Raw genomic sequence first — 25355 nt, forward strand, 5'->3', positions numbered from 1 at the left:
AAGGAGGCAAATGTACCACAAAAAATGTCTCTGGTAGAACAAACCTCCATGCAAACAAATTCCTTCTTATCAATACAATGAGGAGTTACTTTAGACATATATTTTATATATGTTTATATATTTTTAGACATAAATAAGATATGAGACAGAACTGCCAGTGATGGATGAATGAATGACTGATGAATTTATTTACGTATGGAGTAAATCAAAAGGAACAAGTAACAAATGCTATCTTACAAAAAATGAGGGAAAACATGGAAAAAACCAAATTCTCAATTGAGAAATTAAAAACAATTTATTACCAACACAGTGAATTTTACATTTTAAAAGTATCTGATCCAATGCCATTTGTAGAAATGTTAATAATATAAAATACTTAACTCTACAAAAAGGTCTCCCAATCATTACGTCATAAGTTTTTGGTAACAATTCACTTTATAGTAAACACGATTAATAGAATAGTCTATTGCTAACAAAATGTTACCAACTGGACATAAAAAAATGACACAAAATTTTTATTCTTAGAGCATCAGGTAAAAACAGAAATGCTCAGAAAAACAATATATTCAATGGACCAATTTCTTAATACTAGTTTATTTAAGTTGGCAATAGGCTTCTGGTAATAACTATGGAGTTCATTTTATCAGTACTTCAAAATACACAAGAAATATGCACAGTTCCTTGCCCCTATAATGCTCAATATATATAATAAATGATGAAATTCACTGTCATTAGCATTAAGTGGTTCCACAAGGAGAAAGATGACCCACAGTTATGAACCATATCTTATACTTCATTTATTTATAAAAATCAGAATTACCAAATGCACGAATCAAGCTGATCCTGACTTCTTACAAATTTAGGGTTATTTAAGTTTGAAAATGCTTTTTATGTATACAGCTAAAAGCAAAACAACTTAAATTTCTTGATGAATATTTCTGTTCTAAAAACAAAGATAAAAACTACAGCCATTGTCATAAAAAAATATTTAAAATAAACAAGATCTATCATAACACAAAAGCTTTAAAAATGCTTTGAACGTACAGCTCTACCGCAGCTAAAAGCTGTAACACGTCGCCCCCGTTCATGTAATAGAGATAGAAAAGGAGGTCTTCTCCGTATCGGCCAAGCTTTATTGCAGCCAGCTGGAAAAGACAAATTATTCTGAAATGTAAAGTGAGTTTCAAAATCCTAACATATAACTGATTCCACTACAGTAAAAATGTAAAGTTAAAACAGAAACTCCTCTTTGCAGCAGATAACTGCCATTACATGATTACAGAGCTAAGCTATACAATTTTAAAGGGGAGTTTCATCATCTGAATGACTAAACTCATTGAACAATTATTTCTGATATATCTATTTTGTGTATTAACAGGAGGAAAAAGCTAAATAAAACTTTCTGAGCAAGCTCTAATGCTGTCTTACTCAAGGGTCTGTTAATAATCAATGTGGCAATAATAGTGGAACACTGTGTTCAGAAAAAAAGGACTTACATTCAAGTCTTAGTATCATTACTTACTAGTATGACCATATCCAAGTTCTTTAATGTCTCTGACCTTTCAATTATAAAACGTAGCTAACGATACCAACAAGGATTACTAAAAATGTAACTGAAATTAAGTGATAATGTGAATGCACTTTGTAGAGTGCCTGATACATACAAGCCTTAAATATTAACTGAATTTACATCTGACAGTGATTCACAAAATGGTTATGTACTTTTAGCACAACATAGATAGATAAGTATAAAAATCACAACGGGATACATTCTTTATTTTGTTTAAATGGATGACCAAAAGATGGCTACTCTACATGTCACTCCATAGAGGAGAAACAACTGCCTAACAAACTATCAAACACAAGTTCAATAGTTTCAAATTTTCACATTAAAAGAAATATTTTTTTATCTCTTTATCTACACTTGTATTTAAATGTTTGTTTAGTTATTGTTACACATTCTTTGAATGTCATTTGTCTCTCTTTTCATATTATCCCCATTCAAGCAACAGTCTTCAATGTGACAAATTATCCTAAAGCATTATTTCTTAAATTGTTACGAGAAAAGGCTCTGCAACCCTCAAGTAATTGGAGCAATAAATGAGTGTTATCGTCGAAGTGGCAGCAAATCACATAATCCATAAACAGAAAAAAACTAGCTCTATCTCATACTTGTCTTCCATCTACTCAAGTATTAAAAGACATTGACAAATACATGTTTCTCTTTACTTGCCTATCTGCAACATCAACATCCATCTGACTACACAACTGCATGGTACAGATGCAGGACACTATATTTATATTATACATATTTATACACATAACACAAATGTATAATTTTTAACAAACTATACGTATCCTTTCACATGACCAAAATCTAGTCTCCTAAGGCAGAAGTGTTTTCTTTCTTAGAATAATAATAAAAAGATTAAAGCTGTAAACTCTTAACAGTTACCTATAACTAGAAATTTAGGTAATTAAAAATAGAAAATGAACCAAAAAAAGTCAAAGATAATAGCTTTAAAATGTATTTTTTTCGTTAAAAACATTGTATCTGTAGTATTCATAAAGAAAAATCTTTCTCATTGATACATACATAAAATAAAAATATCAGGAGGAAATTTATCAAAATTTCCATGTTACTTTATTCCCATCAACTGTGGTTATGGTTACACCCTGTTATTAACAATTATAAAAAAGATTTTACTGGTCCTAACATTGTTTTTAAAATATTTAAAAAATATAACCCAGACCTCATCAAAACACAAGATTATAAACAAAAATAGAAATTAAATTGTTACATACAACAAAATGGACATAGAAAAACATACCCCTGAGACCACTGCTAATTATTTCAAAAACTATGCTGTCAGAATTGAAAAACAGCACCTAAAACAGAAAAATTCATGCTGACTGAGTAGAATAATAAACTACACTCACCTTATCCCTAATGTGAATGTTCGTTAAGTACTCAGATGGAACATGGAAGTCTGGATAATAAAATGAAAAAAGCCTTATTAACTGATTCTCAGTTACAAATACATTTTTGAAAGGTCTAAACAAAAACAGGTTATCCTACCTATGTCTTGAGGTCGACAAGGTGAAGATGCCCAGGGTGATGCAAATTTGGGGTAGAGATTTCTGAATAAGGAGAAAAAAAATCATTCTGAAGTCCAAAGTAGAAAAAGAGACTTCTAATTTTATTTTAGGAAATCAAGAAAAACAATGATTTAATATATTAAGATGCGCATCCTCAAACTTCCAATTTCTTTTCTTGGTTTTACTATGACTTACACAGCAGGAAACAGAAACAAGGTTAAAAAATATACATCCATATATGCACATTTGTATATATAAATTACTACTTCAAACTCAGAATGCTTTAAGCTCATTAATACTATGTCTTCAAGTAAAATTACTTGCCCATTTTTATAGCCAATAAAAAAGTAATTATTATAAACAAAAGTTCAAATTCAGCAAACATTTATAAAGTATCTATTATTATATACCTGGCACTAGGTGCTTATACATTAGCAAGCATAACAAAGATCATCAACAACATGAAACTTACTTTCTGATTGAGGATGGTGGATTGGGAAGGAGACAGACAAAAACAACTCAGAAAATGGAAAACAGGAAGTGGCATGGCGTCACAGACCATCTTACAGACAAACAGAGGTTACCAAACAAAGTCAAAGGGGTGACTAGAGGTGAGCAGCTGAGGGATCATGAAGGGTAAAATTTCTGGAGGAGAGAAATTCAAGAAGCTGGGATTTCAGGGTTTAGGAAAGACTATATATGTGTATATAGAAACTGCCAAATTTCAAGAGGAATATTACTATAAAGTAAGAGTGATCCAGCAACTAACCTAAGAGGGGATGACCCAGAGTCAGCAGATACCAGCAACTATGAGTGGTAGAAGATGATACAATTTGAACACATACATTAAAAACTGTAGCAAGGTATTATACACAAATAAAGAAGAAAAGAAAAAAACTTACTCGGGGGAGTTCAGATTGAGGCCTAATGTTGTTAAGTCACTTCCTAAAGCAAGATGTACCATTCCTGGGTCTGTCTCTGCTGCCCTGATAAATGTTAACAGGCCGATCATTCCAAATTGGTCCGTCACCATCCCTTGGGGAATGTTAGTAACCCGACCTGGATAAGAAAAACATAGTCATTTCTATCTTTTAGAAAAAAGGAAATAAATAAATAAATTCTATAATATCTTTGATATATTCTACAGAGCCTCACCATCAGGTAACACCTGGATCCCTTTTTTCTGCTGGTTATTATTTTGTGTCGTTGAACTTTTATCTCCAGGGAATTTGGGTCCATCTGTACTTGAAGTTGTCTTGCCAGATGTATTCAAATTCTAACATGAAAAAAAAAATTAAATGTGACATTAAAATCTGTTAAGTGTAAAAATTTCAAGTTCATAAACTAATACTTTTTTACTCATTTTTTATTATATTTAAGTTGGCAGTTTTTCAAGTTCTACATGAAACTTTTTGTCTCCACAACTGTCCCATGGTATACAAATAAACCCTGTATTATACACCTTTGAGTATTTAAAGGACAAGAAATATATGGAAAATATTTTTATTTATCTCAGATCTTCAGTCACAGACCAAAAAATCCATCTCTGTTATCTTAGAACTGTTTGTTACAGGATACACTTGAAGTCATATTTCTCAATACCTTCATTTAGAAGACAAACTAAACACAGTATATTACCTAAAATAGCACCAAAAAACCCTCCAAGGTAAATCAGAATATATGAATCTTTACAATTCATATCTATTTTAATTCTTACCCAATAATCTTCTGTATCAATTATTTTAACAATATACACCTTCCATCACACACACACAAAAAAAGCACTATTTTCATTGAAATGTGGAAGAAATAAACACAATTGTTAAGTCAGAAACAGGAAGCTGAGTTGGTTGAATCAACACAGGAATAAAAATGTGTATAAAGATTCTTCAAGGAGAAAACTTACTCAAGAAAAACACAGCTCCTTAGAAGGCTATAATATCAAACTTCATGGGATCCAGCTGACAGGGACTACAATAAAAGTCTACATTAACTCTGAGAAGTTCAACAGAAATTTGCAAACCTATATGAAATAGGAGAAAAATAGGCTATCTTCTAAGTTACAAAGGTTTTCCACAGTTTTCAGAAGTTAGATTACTACAGATATTCAAAATAAATAATTTTCTAATAGCATTTAATATGTCCTTAATATAGACTATAAAACTATTAATATAAGAGAAATCTGAAGGGAAAAAACTATGCAACTCACATAGATAATTCTCAGTTACTTACAGATTTACTGTCATCATTACTTGATGTTGGATCTTTATAACTGGAACCAGGTAATGCTGGAAAATCTTCATTGTGTATTGAGAAGTCCTGGGATTGCTCATTTGCTGGTTTTGTTACCATTCCAACTATATAATGAAAATAATCCAGAGAATTGCAATTGATATTTATGAAATTTTGCTACAAATTATAAAAAGTTAACTTTCCTCATGATAATATACCAAAAGGAATTTTTTTATTATGCTATGAAAACACACTTCAAAAAATTAGTATTTTTGGATAACAATGAATAACTAAATTCTTATATAATTGATTAATAACTAAAATATACAAAATAATACAAGGGAAATAAGTGGTAATGCCATAATTCTAATCTAATGTCACACACAGATGCTGAAAAAACACAGTCTGATACTGGTAACAATTATTAAAATTTTTTGTTTAAAAGCTTGCTTTAAATATTTGACTAGTTACTATAAATATCAGTTAATTGTCAAATAGCAAATGAACAGAATAAATTTTAAAGAAAATGTCAGTATTCTACTTGAAAGTGACTTACAGAGTGAGCAAATTGCAATCAATTATAAAACAACTCCATATTATTTCAGATTTTCTTGGACTCCATGTAATAGATGTAAAACATGCAAGAACTGGGAAGTAATCCTCCCACTATACTTGGCATTAGTCAGGCCCTTATTGGAGAACAATATCCAGTTTGGGGCTCCACAATTCAAGAACGATATGGAGAAACTAGAGATGGTCCAAGGAGAGCAACGGGAATGATTAAAGGGATGAAAAAATGGACCTATGAGGAAAGGTTAAAAACATTAGAGTCTGAACTGAGAATCAAGTAGCTAGGTACTCAACTTCCAGGGCAGATCATTTTTGCTTTTTTGGTGGGGAGGAAAGCTAATTAGGAAACATTTGAAAGTGAATAATAAAGTTTTCCCTTCTTCACATATTATTATTTGTATTCATATTCTGAAAGTAACATAAACCCATGTTGGTTGAAAATGGGAAAATCAGTATCTTAGAACCGATGAAATGATCCCTTTAAGTTCAGTGTTTTTGCTATTAGTCTTTATCACATTCTACAAATTATGTGCAAAGGATACAAAAAGATATGGTTACATTATTGTTACATAATTTCCATGTCTAGTTCATTTAGCCTCTGTTAGCCAAATCTCTCATTTATTAAAGATAGTGAAAAAGGGTACAGTGGTGACCAAGAGTCTACATAAACTATATATACATGACCCATAAGTAGTTCTCAAGAGGAGGCGATTTTTTGTTCCCATGAGACATGTGTCAACATCTGTGGTTGTCACAATGGCCGGGGGTGCGGTGGGTGGGGGGCGTGCAGAAAGGGTGGGAGTAGGGGTGGGGGTGCTACTGGGCATTGAGTAGGCAAAGGGCAAGAATGCTGGTAAACATTCTGTAATGCACAGGACAGTCTCTCATTTACAACTATCTATTCATATGTCAGTAGTGTGGAGGTTGAGAAACTGGCTTAGCAAAAATCATCAGTGTATGGTTAGTCCTTATTAACTACTAGGAATATGAGCATGTATTCTTTAAAAAAAAAAGTGCGACGAACTGAACAAAGCAAACCATAGATAATTAAGGTATACTAAGGCAGAAATGCCAGAAGAAAATAACGTCTGGATACCAATGAAGACTTCCTTTTGGGGTTTCTATACAAATTAAGTTTTCCCATTTAACTCTGCTATCATGGTATTCTGGGAAGAAAAAGCACTTTGCATTTATCGACTCTGACAAAATTACATTACTCTGACTAGAAAATACATGTGTGTACACACAAAGGCAAGCAAATATACACATATATGTGTGTGTGTATAACAGAAAATTTTCACTAGCCATCAATAAAAAGCTTAATTAATTACCATAAGGAGCTCTTCCAGCCAAGGGGTTTATTAATGGAGTTGGGTTACCACTTCCTTCCCTTCTGTTTCGGTCTGCTAATGCTGGAAAATCTGAAAGGTCCAATCCTGTCACATTTTCACTTCCATCTAAATAAGAAGAGACAAACTAGTTATTGCTCTACAAACATTTTAGAGAGATTATTACTAACTATAATAAAATTTGAAATGACAGTGTCTTCTTCCCAAACAATGTACAGCACTGTACTTGGTATATGTAAATGTACAATAAATATTTGTGGATTGACTTCGTGTGAAAGAACTTATGAACAACTCAGTAAAGCAGTATGTACCTACTATATAATAAAAATCCCAAATCCTAGAGGCTTAAGATAGATAATAAGGAGTAAGGTTGTACGTTATTTCTCCTGTGAAAGATGGTACTCAAATTATATGTTGCTGACTAATAAGAGGGGAGACTGTTGTGATAAAATTGCTCTTTTCACTATATTCAAAAACAGAGGTTGTATCTGGAATGCTTGGAACTTCACTTATAACACTGGTATGATAATGACTGCCTCCTGCAAATGGTCTGAATCGTACTGGAGGCACAAGCGATGGAAACAGAACCCCTACGGATACTTTTGGCCTATTTGGCCTATTCCATACACAAATGTGTACACATGTGAGCATGTGAGTGTGTGTGTTTTGCAGTTTAGAGTGTAAGTAGGGTGGAGAACGGAGGATACATGTAGAGCTCCCATGTCTGGTGAGTGAAATGTATGAGAATATGACACAAAGCCCAGAAGTTTATATTACCTATTACACAGTAGGCGCTCAATAAATTGAATAAATAAAATATCTGTTCATTTTGAATTTTAAAATATCAGTTCCTTTCCTTTTAAAAACTAAAATTTAATCCAACATTTCTACTTTGCCTATTTTAATCATTACTTTGATCTCTTCTCAATGTGTTAATTATGCTAATACTCTAACAATCTTATATTCTTAATTTTTGAAGAATTTATTTTCTACCTTACTGTTAGTATGCACTATAGTTTTTCTTTGATTTGTCTCATCTAGTGTATTATAACCATTTTCAATTTATTTGCCTCCTCTTTCAGTTTAATTTTCCTCTTAATATTCATAACTAGAAGGATCTCAGAAAGAAACAACTCAAGAACTCTGTTCATAGAAAACAGTTACATTCCAAGTCAGGTGACAGTTTAAAATTATGAAGGGTAAAAGATAAAATAATTCAAACCCATTGCTTTTAAAGAAACTGCAGCTTATGAACACTGAATTCTAAATAGGCATTATATAAAAAGACAACAATACATATCAATAGCTTATATCGTACTTTAAAAAGTAATCTCTCTTGAATTACTTGATTATGAATTCTAACTATAAACTTACAGTAAGCGTTAACCTTGAATACACTTCTTCAGGTCCTCTAAGATGGAGTTTAAAATTGGCATGTATTATTTAAGAATACCTAAAAATAGTATTAACTCACAAATTTTTATTTTTAGGGTAAGACTTGGAAACAACTTTCCTAGTGTAAAATATACTTATTTAAAAATGACTTAAAAAATAATTGTAAAATTTACGGAAGTGTATAAACCATATTTCAGAATACAAGATGGCACTGAGGCACACTGTCACTTCACAGTTCATTTAGGAAGGGAAAAAAACCTCACTAATTAAATTATGATATGCATCCTAATTTCAGAGATATTTAAATATGAAAAAAATGTGCATCTGAGAAACAATGGAATATGGTACTTCATATCAGAACACAAAACTTTAAATGCAAAAAACTAAAATTCTGAAGTGTCACTTGGGCAATCCAGGCTGCTACTAAACATACAATAATGTTGAAAAATTAAAAGCCGATAGCCAGAACTATCATTTCAATTGCTAATCTTCTCATGCTTCCACATACACCCCGTTTCGCTGATCATTCTTCCACCTTCCACTTCCTTTACTATATTTCTCTCAACAATCATACTCATTTTTGCTCCTATGACTATAACAACATCCTTCATTTGCTTTCTCAGGAAAGGGTCTGGAGGCAAGGGTGGAAGAAAGTAAAACCTGAAGCAGAACAATAACAAAGCCTCCTGTTCTGTTCTGTCTGAAGTCAGCTGATAAAAGAAACCAATAGACTGCAAAAATTTGTTACTGTCAAAATCAGAATTGGCTTTCTATGTATTTAAATTTTGAATTTTACACTTAAAACTGGATTAAAAATTTATGAGTTAAATGCAAAAATTAGTATTATTAAAACTATTAAGAAAAAACTGTTAAGTGCTCCATATAGTTTTAAAGGTTTCTTCAATCTGGGTCTCTATAGCCAGAATGCCACAATGCTCAACCTAGTTTAGACTACAGTGAAAGGACTGAGGATAAGAAAAGCTCTTGAAGCAAAAAGATTCTGAGGCACAAATATAGACTAAGTTAACGTTCATGCTTTCTCCAGGTGTTAAGAAAACAAATCTGAGGTTATAACACTGCTATTACCATGCCAAGTGAAAAAATATATTTAACTATCTTTTAACTACTGACTGAATTAAATTCTATTTCCTGTCAAATTCTCCCCTAAATTAAGTTCTATCATTTAAACACAAAAATTTCTTTAATTATTTTAAGACCAGTATGTTGAACTGCTTTATATTTCAAGATCTATCATATTTTTATAGGGTACTAGCTCCAGAATAAGCTTACCTGTTCCATTAAAAATGTTACTTGATAAGGAGTTATTCATTCCAAATGCCTGATTCCTGTTCATTCCAAATCCAGACATACTGGGTACATAGAAAATAATTTTAGATATACAGTAAGAACACTAACTTTCAGATGAAGAAAAACAAAAGTGTTTACTTTTGATCTCCTCATATAAAACAACATGTCTAAAAACAAACACTAATTTTATTTTTGAGTTGAATATTTTTATTTAAAGGTTCCCTAAAATCCTTCCATGAACAACTGAGAACCAAAACGATCAGTTAAAAAACAAAAAGCAAAGAATTTATATAAGGCTTGAGGAAAACAGATTAAGGGTAGCATTCTGTGTACTTGGCGAGTCAACCTACTGAATATACTGAAAGACGTAACTAAATTCAAAAATAGGTGATTTAGTTTAAGACTATTCTTGAATATTTGTTTTTCTTTTACTACTGGTAAAATGTGCTATTATTACTTTTCATAAAAGATCTTCATTCATATAGTCTGTCTTTTCCCAACTAGAATGGACAGAGTTCATGTCAGACATACCTTTGCATCTCTCTGCTCTTAGCATTCAGGAGGATACAAAAGGCACTCAATAAATGTTTTGTTGACCTGAATTAAATGGTGTTTTTCTTTAACTGAATTCAGTGTTCTAAAACACATCATTCTTATCAAGTGTATCTTTTAGTTATTTTTTAAAAAATCTCTCCATAGTTCCCTTAATTCTAAATTAAGTACTTGGTAAATAGTTACCAAAGCCTCCCTTTTCTGCACAAGTGTAAAGATGGGAAAACAAACAAACAAAAAATAAGGCTGAATTTAAAGTGAGGTCAGAGTAATTAAACACGTCAAAAAGAACTGTTAACGCAAGTTCTACAATGAAAGAATGCATTTTTAACATCAAATAGTCTGAGAAAAGACAGTTGTATTAGTGTTATGAGTAAGGTTAAATCGAAGATGACAGGGTTTTCTTTTTGCCTAGATTTGGAAAACTAACTATAGCCAAAGCCAAACAGTATTTTCATAAAATAATGCAGCTGGTGAAACAATACTCTAGAGAAGAGCAGAAAAGTCAACAAAAAGTTTTGTTTAACAGTGCGTTAGAACTGCTGACAACAGAGGTACCCTCAAACATTGAATAAGCAGTAAGAGATGAAAACATTCCAAAATACATACATCTTATCAACAGTACTAAGCAGGGCTTTAGAGACCCACACTTCATTGACAATTTATAAGAATATTTACAAGCAAAGTATTTACAACTAGAATGTGAAAAAACATGGGAAAGCAAAAATTCAAATATACATTCAATGACATACTACAAGAATGCAGAAAGATGTGTTCAAGTCCAAGAAGTATTACATGATTAGGAAACTGTCAAGGAGATGAGTCTTGAGAACCCCTTTACAGAAATAACTTTGGTAAAAATTAAAGAGCAGTCAAAATTATAAAAGAAATGCTCATATAAGTCTTAAAGTAAGAACTGGAGGTTATGGGATGAACATTAAATGGGAAATGTGCTAATAACCTACTTTTATTCAGAATTTACAAGTACTAAATAAGAGAAGGTAAATTAAACGGGTACCATGATAGCACCTATATCCTTTACCCACTATGCTGCCCATTAAAAAAAAGATCAAACTAAAATATCACTTTCACAATAAAGAAAGCCCTGTATTACAGACATAACTCTCATACAGATTATCTGAACAGCTTTAAAGTCCTAACAAAACATGTAACGTTTTCATATTGTTAACTATTATTTGCATAGTAGTGTAACAGTGCAAAAAAAGGAGTGAAAAGCACAAACTCTTCTTTTGTTTTAAATCCCAGGACATGACACTATCTCAAATACTACAGATGTAGTCTTCAAAAGGTCTTTGGTCAGTAAGTCTCCAAAGAACAAAACAGAAGTTCGGTTGAAAAGGAACTTAACCAAAGGATAAATGAAGCAAGGCAATAATAATCATATTTCCAGTGCTATTCATAAATATGGAGCTCTTACCACACAGGCGACCAGCCTCATTTAATAGAAGAAGGACTTTTCAACAAAATTTTTTCTGGTTGGCAAACTAACAACAATCCTTTTCTAACAACAGCAAGAAAAAGCAAACTGATTCTCAAAAGAGTATGTCTTTAAGTTTGGGAGTTTAAATTGCTATGTGTAACAAAAAGAGAAGCTTTGGACAAAATATATGATGAAACACACTTATGAAACAGAAGCCAAGACTCAAGAACAGAACGTTGAATATGAAAAGGCAAATTTGAAAATACCCAGAAAGAACAATTATACACAGTATCAATAAATATCTTACCTGTTCACAGTAAAAGGTTGTCGAGAAGGCTGCTGCTTTGGCATACATATTATGCTTGGCGAGCTTCTGCTGGGGCTACCTAACCCTGAACTGCTCATGCTATTTGTCCTGCTAGGAATTCCAATGCCCTGACCAACCTGGGAGTGGTTCATCATATTCCTAGGGTTCATAGGCAAAATGCCCCTGAAAAAGAAGTCCAGTACACTAAATAAGCTCTCTATAAGCACTCATTAAAATTCTCTGTAAATAATCAATCGACCTAACCCTAAAATTTCAGATACACTTTCAAATTGCATTGTAAATTTTTATTCATTTAATTCTCTTGTCTAGTCATTTGAAAAGAGAAAAAGCTCTCTGAAAGTCAAAGTAAACAAACCAACAAGAAAGGGCAAATTTTAGAAGAATATATGGTGATAGCAAAGATGAGAGAACTATTGGTGTGAATATCACATAAAATACAAACATATTTCACATATATATTTTGAATAATTTCATTCCAAATGTATGTCATTCTATCTTCTTAATACTAAGATGCATCATTTTTTGTGACCTGCTTTATTTTATTCTCACTAGAACAATGGATGTGTGGTGAGGGAGCAATAAATAGAATCATCTGAGGAGTGATTTGAAATTGCACATTCTCCTTTGAAGAAAAGAGTTTGCTTTTTTGAAAAAAGATCCCCAGGTGGTGATTAATCCTTGATACCCATCCCAGCTGATAACCAGTACGCTAGCTGCAAGATAAAAGCATCTTACACTATACTTATCAATTTGCAATGAAATTAAATGAGCATAGGGTATCAACTTTCTTTTTCTCAGGCACTGAACCAGAAAATCAAATAAATAGTTACTTTATTAAAAAATTAAAAAGCTTGCTTACTCTACAAAGATACATTTTGAGAAATATTCTGGTCCATCAATATAAATACCTGCTTGGAGATGGAGGCGTGTGAAGTGACATTGTTGGTACCCCTGTTGTTGGCGTGACGTGGCTCGGTAACTGAGTGCCTTGTGATAAGCTGCGATTTAACTGAGGGGTATTGTTGCTCATCCCCCTCATTGGAAGGCCTAGTGCACCTATTAAAAAAATTCAGAAGAAGGAAATTCATTGCCATCAGGAATGAAATTGCTATCCATCTTCTGGAGTTGGTAATTTAAAACATTGAAAAATGACCTAACGTAAAATAATATGCAAATTTTAAATGGAAATATTCAATTCACTCCAAATGGACTCTAATCTGATTTTAACAAAAATGTTTGTCTGAAATTTAATACTATGAATTTTCATATTGCTTCCATTTTTCTATTTTTTCTTCTATGCTTTTATCTATCTTCTTTTCATATTTCTATTTTACAATAAACTATGTCTGCCAATAACAAATTAGATGACTTGTTTCAATAAAAACATTTTGCATAAATATGCCTTTAAGAAATTTGCAATCTTGTGTTTTTATATTTTAAATCATAACTGAGTTACACAGACATTTAATCCCCACTTTGCTGAAGTAGTTTAAATTTTTAATTGATCCTTTCTAAATGCATTTAAGAAATAGTTTATTTACTACTATTTACACATACATATTTCTCAACATAACAATTTTTATAAACACAATATGTCAGCAACTGTTAAAAACTCAACCTGATATAGCTATGAGACAAGAATGCATAATATTTCAAAAGATTTCAAAGTACAGTGACCTATTTATCTACCATTTATGGGGCCAGATGTGAGGTTAGACGTGTTCAAATATGTGTACTTTTAAAAAACTAGTGAGTTTACCACTCAGAAACAAAACATTAAAATAAAAATAAACCAATTGGGATAAATCATTTCCTGCCTTGTGTTAATATAAAATGATATCAATTATTATTTTCTGAATAATTCAGAACAATCATCATAGATATTTAATGTCCTAGATGCTTTCCTCCCCTTTTATCCCTCAAAAGTAAGGATGTTCAGCTATCATTTATGTTGTCATCACACCTGCCTATGAATGTCAATATGCTTCCTTTCCTCTATCCTCATACTTTTTGATGCCTCCTGTTTCTAGTCTATTGTGGAATGACGTATTAGTCAACCACACTTATTCCGAACTGGGGATTAAATAAAAATGGCTAGATAGAATGAAAGTTAATGCATAAGAGGATTTTAGCACAAAGCATTAGACTCCCTCCCCCTCTTTCTGGTCTAACTTTGGGTTCAAGAATTTCAAAGACCTGAATACTTCGAAACTATGACTTACAAAAAATTGGAATATATTGTGTATGTTCTGAATATTTTCCTTCAAATATTGCAAATTTATTTTCGGGCATTTTCTACCACTCTGTAATGTGGGACACCAGTGAATCCCCAAGATTCAGCTGGAATCCGTCAGCTTCAGTTCTCAGCCGGTAGCCTAACTGCTTCTCAGCTGAATGAAGCCAACAAACCCAACTTACTGTAACTCCTACATTCTATGTATATTTATATTCCATGAAGATCTGAGCTTGACTCTATTATTCTTTAAGTCACATACATAAAGTGAACTGAACTAGATTGTGTGTTGGTTTAGTCATTATATGTATGTCTATCACTACAAGTTTTGTGATCTGGAGTATACCACTAGCTATAGCCACTTCCTCTGAATTTAGGATAAAATAAGGAGGAACAAGAGATTAAAAACCAGCATACACAAGATTTCTTCAGAAGTCGTAAGTCTTTGCCTTTTCTCAAGCACACTAGCTTTCCTCTAGCCCCTCTAGATGCTTCTCCCATAATGAACCACCAACATGACACTTTTCACATCACTTACTGAACAACCATCTATTGAGTGCCTAATGTGTCAAGCACTGTGTGAGCTGCTGGGGATATGGCAGTGAACAAGGCAAAAAAGCTCACATCCTTTTCCCTAAATATGCTGTCCTAAAGTCAGCTATAGTTGCAAATTTCCCACTGGAATGTTTCTCACAGTTACTGACCACAAACAAACATACAATTTTAGAACATGAAGGGACCTTAGAGATCACCTAATCCAATGTTCACATTTTACAGATGAGGAACCTGAGCCTCCGATAAGTTAACTGACTTCTCCAAGGTGACTCAAAGAACCAAGATTAGAATTTAGATTTCTTAGCTCCTGGTGCTCTTAACTGCAACCCTATGGGAACGCAATTAAACAGTAAATGAGCACCCTCGTGAGTACTCACTGACTTGTAACACCCGTTATCCATTCTTTTTCTCTTGCTTTCTTTTCCTGAACATGTTTACTTCTCTTCAAACTTTTTCTAAACCAACGTATCTTGTCTTTCCCCTCCATTTGCTTCCTCATCTTCTCTGTCTCTGTCAAGTTTCCTTTTCCTCTAGATTTACTTTCCCTTCCCATCTCATTCTCTCTATACCTTCAACATTATAAACAAACATTCATGTTCAAAAGGACTGCACCCTTCTGGCTCCTCAGTAAGATCTTCTAAAGACTCATGAGCTTTGTTTACTTCAACCTTTCATATACTATGTTGTACTATGAAAATCTGTAACTTGAGAAATACTGTAGAGACTGCAGATTATCTGACCACTATCAAAATAACTCGAGAAGGAAACAAGAATGGGTCAGGTAATTTATTTAACTAATTTTAGATAGGCACATTTGAATTAACCTACAGTGAGGAGAGCAGAGGAAGACAGTATGAAATAAAGAACTCAAAGATTAGCATTTAATTTTATTTTTTCCTTTAACATTTTGATTTCATGAAAACAGCTAATAAATTCAAATGATCTGAGCTGCATTTTATTGAGCCAGGTGGGTAGGGGAAGAAATCAAAAGAAAAGAAAGGAATGCATCAATTTCAAACTGGATCAATAACCTCTGAATACTTAATAACTGAGTTACTTTAAATTCAACTGAATTCCTTTAAAACACACAGAATTAATATCACTTACTAGAAACAGATTTATTTTTAGGAATGAAATACACAATCGTTGAATTTGAGTTGCTTGAGTCAAACTATTAATATTACAACGGGGTAGGGTCAAGGGAGGGAAAATTTTAGTTTTACTAGTAAAATTAGAAACATCACAAAAAATCATCTCTGTCCATGAATCTCCAGGCCAGAACATTGGAGTGGGTAGCCACTCCCTTCTCCAGGGGATCTTGCCCACCAGGGATCGAGGTCTCCCGCATTGCAGGCAGATTCTTTATGAACTGAGCCACCAGGGAAGACCAAAATATTATACCAGAAGACATATAAGCTGAAAGGGGAATAAAATATCCAGTTCATTAAAAAAAAAAAAATCTGATATGAAATAACTACAAGTAGAAAATGTTAAATATGTACACATAAGCTTGTGTATTGGAAGGACAGCAGAATTAAATAAAATATATCAAGCACCTAAGAACTACGTGAAGCACTATGCTGCTTCATCTCCTTATAAAGTATTATAGAGAAGGTATTTATCCCTTTTTTACAGACAAGAAATAAAAGAACAAACTCCCCGCTCCCCAAAAAAGAATACCAGGTTAAAAAGCAGTTTAAAAGTTTATAGATCTGAAGCAAATTTTTCTTTAATCTGACAAAGAGATAATAAAGTATAATACTGTATTAGAAGAAATACATGAACATATTCTAAGTAGACTCCTACTATTTGGCAGAGTGCTAAACAAAAAACGAATTGAATTCTTTATTGATCATTTTTCAGAAATCCAAAATATCACCTAAGAAATGTTTCCATGAACTACCATTGCACAAACTGGTTAATAGCATATTTCTTAAACAGTTATGGCATGATATGTCACACTTTATTCAATCTTTTGCTAAAAATTAATAATATTAATGACATAAGTAATAAGAAAAAAGGTAATAGCAACCAAATTCTTGAATACTCATACTTAAATAGTCTCCTGAAATCTTTAAAGAGAAGGGAGAAAACTTAATTGATGCACGAGGTCTTCAAGTATCCTCTTTCCATTCCCAAAGCAACTGGCTCCCTTAACTCACTGTCCTGCCCACACATAAAGGGCAACTATCTTCTTACCTCCTACCTGTCCCCATATCCTCTTACCTCCAACTTGTCCTGCACTTAGCTGGTTAATCGTCTCTGTATACTATTTCATTATGCCATTTCCTTCATGAAAATCAAAGAATTTTAGAGAAAGAAAAGTCTCCAAAGACTTTTCCAAAAGACTCCAGAGTTTGCAATCAAATTACAGATGAAGGTCATTCAACTTAATTTATAGAGGAACTAACATTAGGCATTAAGTGACTTGCCCAAGATCACAAACAATGAAGAATAAATACACTGATTCAATTTCTTGTCTCTAATTTCAACCAATCACACTTTCTGCTTCCTATAGTAGTTGCTAACCTTTGCATCATATGGGAAACTTTAACATCTGGGTCCCTGCCCAGAAACTGTGACTTAGTCTGGGTCCAGCAATTCATAGGCAGTGGGATTTTTTTTTTTAACTCTGTGGGTGTTTCGGGGGGGGGGGGGGCAGCAGTAAGGGTTGAGAAACACTGTTGTATAGTTAAATCCAATCTCAGTTTGTTTACTCTTTAAAGTGCTCTGTTAAGACCAAAAAAAATTCTTCTAGTCTTTATTTTTCCCAGCTTTACTGAGATACAACTGACATAATAGTTTTCCAATCAACTTAATATTTTACTCACCCAATACAAACTCTGGTTTCTAGACACCACATACTTGACTTACACTGTCCTTCATTATTTCCCTATCTTCTTCCCAAAATATACCCCCATATTTTTACTCATATCCTTCTCCCCACCTAGAATTCTTTCCCTCCTATTGTTTTACGGAGATAAAAGACTATTTAAATAAAAAAACCAAAACCCAAACTGCTATGATCAAGGTGTTTACGTGCAGTGTATGTGTAGCGTACTTGGATGTATACGGAAGGCACCTCTAAGTCAAGACAGGAAAGCAGAATGAATCTGGGATCAGCAAATGTTTGCTAGAGAAAACTGTACATTAGCTGAATAAAGGAAGAGCCCTAGTCAGGCATTTGGTAGTGGTGCTGGGAGTTGGGGTGGGGTGGGGGGTGATATAAACAAGTCACTGCAGTTCAATCCGAGAAAACTGCAAGATGTGTGAAGGTGAGGACAAGAGTTATGTGCCTGGTGGAAGAGTGGGCTTGCTTCTGAGCACTAAGGATATATGAGAGAAGCATGGATGAAGTTAACCTGGCTTCAACATCCTCCACTATGAGAACCCAGCCACAATTCCCGAACAATATTTGTCTGCATCTTCACAGCAGGTGGCACTCTATTGGTGGAATAAACTGTGTCAATCTCCTACAGATACCTTACACTCCTCCAAGTTTGCACAACAGATTAGTGGCATGTTTTCACAAAGTTTTGCAGGTCTTAAACCTTAGAGGCCACCCTTGATCCTTCTCTTCCGTTCATACTCCACATCCCCAAATCATATTAGCTGTATGTCCAAAATATCCCAAATCTAACCGCGTCTCAACATCCCCATCACTAATCCAAGCCACCCTATTTTCTTGCCTGGACTGCTGCAGTAATTGCCCTTTCTTTTTTCTTATCACTTGGCCCACTTCCAGTTGGTCCATTTTCTACATAGCAAGGTGATCTTTTAAAAAGGAAACTGTATCTTAAATTCCCTCCCACTAAACTTAGAATAAAATCCAAATTTTTTATCAAAACTTCACAAGACTCCATGATCTGACATCTGCTACCCATTAACCTTCCACTTTCTTTGTTCATTATACTGGCCCTCTCATTCATCCTTTAACACATGAGGTTCATTCTTACACTGTCATGAATTAAGAACACTTGCATTCAGTTATCTGTACCTGAAAAATCTCTTACCCAGATCTTTCCAAAGACTTCCACTTCTCAACAGTGTGGTTTGTATTCAAGTATTACCTTGTCAGAGACACTCTTTGCCTACTTGAAAACTGTTAATCCCATCTACTAATCCACTAATATGGTAATTTTTATAGTACTTACTACCAGAATATTATTTGTTTCCTAAATGTCTGCATGCTGATTCTATGTCTTCCTTCATTAAAATAAAAGCTCCATGAAAGCAGCAACTTTGTTATTTGCCACTCTTCAATCCTGGGATAATTGTTCACTCATGGTATAACACAATAAATAAATAACTGCTATCATAATTCCTTAGTCAGTGGACTCTTGGAGTCTGTGGATTTAACATTTATAGTTTCTACTATGTGTAAATTGCCTTCCAAGGTCATGACATTCAGTAAGTAATATGTGGCACCCACGTTTCAAAGAAACTCATGCTCGAAAAGTTAAACTTATAAAGTAAGGCAATCTTGGCTCTATTACTTACTATCTTAGGCAAGTCCCTTAACCTTTAACAGGGTTACTGAATGTCTTAAAGTAAGGAAATTAATTTCTGGTTCCCTGTTCATTCCAATCCGGCACACAGCTTCAGGGAGTCCAGGGGTCTTTAAACCTAGACAATGTACCTAAAGCATCACACCCGAGTAGAGAACATCATGTAACTTTAACACAAGACCCCATTCCCCAGCTCCTACAGTTACCACTTGATGCACAGCAGTCACACAAACCCTTGGATGAGTGTTAATTACATATCTGTATACAATTATACGATACTAGAACCCAGGATCTCACTAGCTCCAAGTCCAGCGTTTTCTGGGTACCGTTATGTACTACACAATCACTTCCACCCAAATCTGGCAAAATGCACCTTTAAGCAGCTCTGTATCCATTCCAGGAGACACTCCTTCCGGTGTTTAAACTCAGTAAGTCTGAGGTTTGGAGAGGGCACTCCACCTTCTCTACCTCTCATCTCTCTAATTACCAAGAACAAAAACAGACAATAGACCTTCATTTTAATGGCTCAAGTTCCTACTGAACTTTGCCCATCTGAATAAAGAGTTAATAGTGGTACTCAATCCACTTGGGAGGCAAAAGAACTTTGTTGTATCAAGTCCAATGCACAATTAAAATTAGCTGCCATAAGAACAGCATCATCAATCTATCCCCACCTACTTATTCTATCTCCCCATCCTTTATTAAGGTCAGCCCCTCAAGTTTCCTCTTTCTGACTTACTTGTACTACTGAAGCTGTGATCCTGAAGTCCTAAATGGTAGCTGATGTTCTCTCTGACAAGGTGTATGTTCAAACTACTTTGGCCCTGCTAGGTCTATCTTGACAGACAAAGCCCAGGAATTCAGGCTCTGTTTTATTTTACTTTACCAGTTGTAGTTTCCAGGCCTGTGCAATAGAAAGAAATAACTGTACCCTGACTCGAGACATTTCAGTTCCAGGTGACCCGTGGTTCACTTTTTTATAAGCTAATACCTACAATGTCAGTTAAAAGAATAAGTCATGCATTGAAAATGCTAGTTCTTCATTGCTACAGTAATAGAGCCATTTATTATTTTAAACTCCAACAGGAAATACTTGTCATATATGACTTCTTTTTAAATTAATAAGTACCTTAAAATACTTTCCTAATGAAAATAACTTTCCACATTTATTAATCTCTGTAAAACTTTAACTATCAGCACAATCATGTACACAAATTAAGAAGTCAATAAATGTTTATCCTACCAATGAGACAGCTAGATTCCAAACCTGGTCCAGGCTCTAACTTAGCTCAGCTACAATTTCAAATTTGCAGGTTAAAAAAGTTAGGTCAGATTTTCAAAGTTGATACAGCTGATAACGCTGTAAAATAGCTGACAGTCTCCTTCATTAAATAATCTTGGCTTCTCAAATTTAACTTTTTCCTTTCCATTATCTACTTTCTGCTGTGATAAACTGTGGGTTTAAGTTCTTTGTAGTGATTCTATAGAAATAAAGGGGAGCTTTAAAATAACTAGATATTTCCAATGTAAGGGCTACCAGAAGAGTGAAAGTAGTAGATTTCAAACAAAAACAGCCCAAACAAAACAAACAGCTAGCTAATAACATTCCCTTAATAATGAGAATGAATATTTGCCGATAAATAAGCAACATCTTTTTTGTGTAATAAAAGGCTTTAAAAATATTTTCTACTTAACTAGAGGAAAACTGTTAATACCAGTAAGTGATTAATAATTTTCCTTACTAATTCTGTATTAACAAAAATAGGGCTATGAAACAAAAGATGGAGAGAAAAAAATAAGATGGAAATTGTATTTTTGTAACAAAATACGCTATTCCCCCCTACTGAATTTCAACATAAAATTGAAGGGTAAAGTAGTATGACAAACTACTCTGACATCTATCAAAATTTGCCTTTTATTGGGAAAGAGTTCAAAATGAAATATCTGAGTTTTATTTGAAGCTGGTTAAATTACTTGGTCATCATATTATCTGCTTCAGTTACTCTATTATTCTGTAATTTCTCATGGGAATTTATATCCCTTTTAACACTCCCTCCCACTAAAGAGATGAGAAATCAGTAGTCTCTGACATTAAGAGAGATTATATACCTTATTAATATATAACAGTTTGGAAAATTAATTTGAAAAATTGGCGAAAATTTTAAATTTAGTTTTATAAAAATTTTGTCAAAATAATAGTTAACATTTATTGAGCGCTTACTATGCGCTAGGCACTGTGCTAAGCGCTATAAAAGTTAATACAACACAAAATAAGAAATAAAATCTTGTATATGGAAAAAGCATTGAACTATGAGTCAAAAACAGAGATTACATACCCAGACTGAGCTACAGTAAAGAAGTATTTGCTAAACAAAGAGAGCATTTCACAAACTGCTAGGTATGGGCTTACAATAATAATAAGGCCAAAAAACATAAGCAAAACAACCCACCTAACTGGCCAATCAAAAATCCTTTAACCTCCTCTAATTGAAAACACAGAGGATGTCTATTTTTGATTTGTTTAGCAAATCTTCTCCAAAACTACTGCAAAGGAACATACAGATACGAAAGATGCAGAAATAAATTTTGATCTACCCTATATCCAAATAATTTTGAATTAGAAAGGTCTGAAATAATGAGGTTTTGCTAACTAAGTAAAATAAGGAAAACTGAAAATTAAATATCCTTCCTTTTAAATCCTAGAATAAACCCACAAGGGCAGCATTATTCTTTATTTGATAGTTATTTTTTCTTTAAATAAAGTATCCCAGAATAAATACAAAATTCTTACTTTGTTGCCCGTATAAACTTGCCCCAAACTGAGACAGCTGACCTGATGTAGATGGTGATGCCAGCATCTAGAAACAAATTAATTATATTAGAGCATAAAGAAAGTACACAGAACATTGCATTGACACTTTACATACAACATATCATAGTATGTGAGTCAAATCCACATTTCTTCTCAATCTTCAGAAAAACATAAACATTGCATAGTGAATTCCACATTAATTAAGAGCATAACACACTGGATGACATCCAACTATGCAAATAAAATCAACTTTTGATCACTACAAAGTGTTTTTTCTCCAAATTACTCTAAATAAAACTATGACAGCATCATTACTTTACTTAAAAAAAAAAAAAAGCAAACTAGGCTAATAAAATCATGAAGACAGTACCTCAAGTCAGTCTCTATAAATTTAACTAAAATTACTTGATTCTTAAATAATATTTAAGCTAAGTTCTAAGTTCAGTTTATTAAAGTTTATTATTTTATTTATTGAAAATGAAATTACCTAAATAGAAAAGCTCTGTATTTTATAATAGCTACTGATTTTTATATAGAAATAATTGATGTGTATTAAGTGGGTAGAAAAATCTAACAGACATATACACACAACCATATACATGGGGACATGGTACAACACCAAAGGACAAACCCAAAATACTTACAAAAATATTTATATGTGGTATATAATGTACATTGTATGTACATGCATGGCATTGGTACACAATGCCCTTCAATCTACTGCATCATTTCCCACCCCTCAGAATAAAATTCTTTGAAGGCATGTTATATTCATGGAACATGTCATATTCATTTTTTATTTCCTCATAGAGAGTAGCACTCCATGTAGCAGTGCTATAAAAAAGCTAGATGTTTAAACTGAGTAAATGAAAATGTGTATGTGTAAGTGTATGTTTGTGTATTCCCTGTCTTATATTAAGCAACCATCAAAACACCTTAATTAAATAACATATGAGTCATGTCATCAAAAGGGTTATAATCTAGTGAAAGAACAGAATGAATTATATTAATACAACTAATTATGTTCCAAGGCATAGTGTGGTAAATGGTCTAAAGGAAGTATAAAGCAACACTGGAGGAAAGTATTTCTAAAAAAGGGTCGAATACTTCCCAGAGTATTAACATCTGATGTAGGTCTTCCAGGGAAAGAATATGCAGCGAGTGTGATAAAAGCTAGTGACATGGTTAGAAAACAAAATACAAGAAACAACAGTGACCGAACAATAGAGTAATTAGGGAAAGGAGATAAGGCCCACCCTATGCACACCGGGGCACAGAAGAATGGGAAATAAAAAGAGTATGATGGGGCCAGATGTAAACGGTCTTCTTAAATGCTATGCAAAGATGGCTACTAACTATGGCAATAAAGAGAAAAAATAATTTTTAACTCTTTCTTCGGGAGCCACATTGCGTGGCATGTAGGACCCTACTTCCTAGAGCAAGGATCAAACCCAGGCTCCCTGCTTTAGAAGCCCGGAGTCTTAACCACTGACCTACCAGAGATATCCCAGAAAAAATAATTTTAAGCTGGGAAGTGACATGATCAAACTGTGTGCTTTGGGAAGATAATTCCAATAGCATAACTAGATGGAAATGGTAAGATATTAAGCTAGAACAGAAGTGGGACTAAAAAGGAGCCCTACTGAAATGGCTGAGGTAAAGGGAGACCCATCCACTCTGGTTTCCAATGTAAGAATTGGGTTGACATTGACCACATTAAGAAGCCAGGAGGAGAAATATTTTAACAGTAGAGTCTTATACAATATATATTTCCTGCTATCTTCATGCTGAAATTCTGAATTGTTTTAATTATTATGAAATTGAGGAAAGTTTTTATACAACAGTAGTTTTAAACTAATGACACACAGCAGACTCTTCTGGGGTATAGCTAAGTTCACACTAAACACTATATTTAAATACAGCAACACATTTTCTGAAGAAGCATCAAACCTTATAAATATTCCTTCTGAAATCTGAAGGGTAAACAATACAAACAATTAAACTAAAAGAGTATGCATTTTATGCCTGACCAAGTTCTTCTGTTATGTACAGTTATCATTACTATTACATAACCACAAATATTTTAAGCACATTAAAAGTTCGTTTCCAACTTGCAAGAAAAAGATCAAAGAAAATGTATACTGAAGCTTTAGTTGGTGACAGAAGGCCTTAATAATCATGATTTTCTGTTATCATTATAATCTATAAACAAAAGTAAAAGAGAATAGTTTCTGCAGGCTTCACATATAAGATGCTGGCCAACATGAACCCATGTCTTGGAATGATACATAACGTAAATATTCTAGAATGGACCACTGAAATTTTATTTTTCCCAGAAATTATATGCTTACTGTGTACATAACTCCAGAGAACAGACATTTTATCTACTTTCTCACAAAGGCTATACATTCACAAGTGAGTTACAGGTATCACCCTTCTCAGCACTGAGAGAGAACACAGAGGAGACACACCACGGAGGTAAAGGAAGAAATGGATCCCTGGAGTCAGAGAGCAGTGGGGGGGCCCAACCACCAGTGTGCCACATTAAATATTCTAACTTTCTCTATGCATGACTACATGGGGAAGGTTAGTAAATGCTGCTTTACAGAAATACGAAAGCAGTTTAATAGTTTATAGCCTTACAATCATCCAAGTAAAATAAGCATTGATCAGCTAAACATATATTAAAATGACTTCAAAATGTGTCAAAAATGCAAATATATAACTTCTTATGAAATCAATCCTATTGGTCTGTGTTAGTCGCTTGGTTGTATCCGACTCTTTGCGATCCCATGGGCTATGGCCCGCCAGGCCCCTCTGTCCATGGAGTTCTCCAGACAAGAATACTGGAGTGGGCAGCCATTCCCTTCTCCAGGGGATCTTCCCAATCCAGGGATCAAACCCAGATCTCCTTCATTGCAGGCAGGTTCCGTACTGTCTGAGACACCAGGGAAGCCCAAGTGTTTTTAAACT

The 25355-nt window shown here is 33.6% G+C and overlaps 1 protein-coding gene across 7 annotated transcripts in view; it reads right to left on the reverse strand.

The window, feature by feature from the left end:
• Positions 1-25355, reverse strand: part of CNOT2 (CCR4-NOT transcription complex subunit 2) — a 119203-nt gene that overhangs the window by 7824 nt on the left and 86024 nt on the right. For 6 of the 7 annotated variants that reach the window (XM_065934634.1, XM_065934635.1, XM_065934631.1 and 3 more), the window contains 11 exons: positions 22362-22428; positions 13183-13330; positions 12254-12436; positions 9936-10015; positions 7233-7358; positions 5332-5456; positions 4255-4375; positions 4002-4158; positions 3080-3141; positions 2941-2990; positions 1045-1145 (listed from right to left, as the gene is read on the reverse strand). In XM_065934634.1, coding sequence (XP_065790706.1) covers positions 1045-1145; positions 2941-2990; positions 3080-3141; positions 4002-4158; positions 4255-4375; positions 5332-5456; positions 7233-7358; positions 9936-10015; positions 12254-12436; positions 13183-13330; positions 22362-22428 — 1220 coding nt within the window. The remainder of the gene's footprint in view (positions 1-1044; positions 1146-2940; positions 2991-3079; positions 3142-4001; positions 4159-4254; positions 4376-5331; positions 5457-7232; positions 7359-9935; positions 10016-12253; positions 12437-13182; positions 13331-22361; positions 22429-25355) is intronic. The other variant, XM_065934636.1, reaches the window with a different exon arrangement.

This window comes from Muntiacus reevesi, chromosome 4 (genome assembly GCF_963930625.1).
Source record: "Muntiacus reevesi chromosome 4, mMunRee1.1, whole genome shotgun sequence".
Lineage (NCBI taxonomy): Eukaryota > Metazoa > Chordata > Mammalia > Artiodactyla > Cervidae > Muntiacus > Muntiacus reevesi.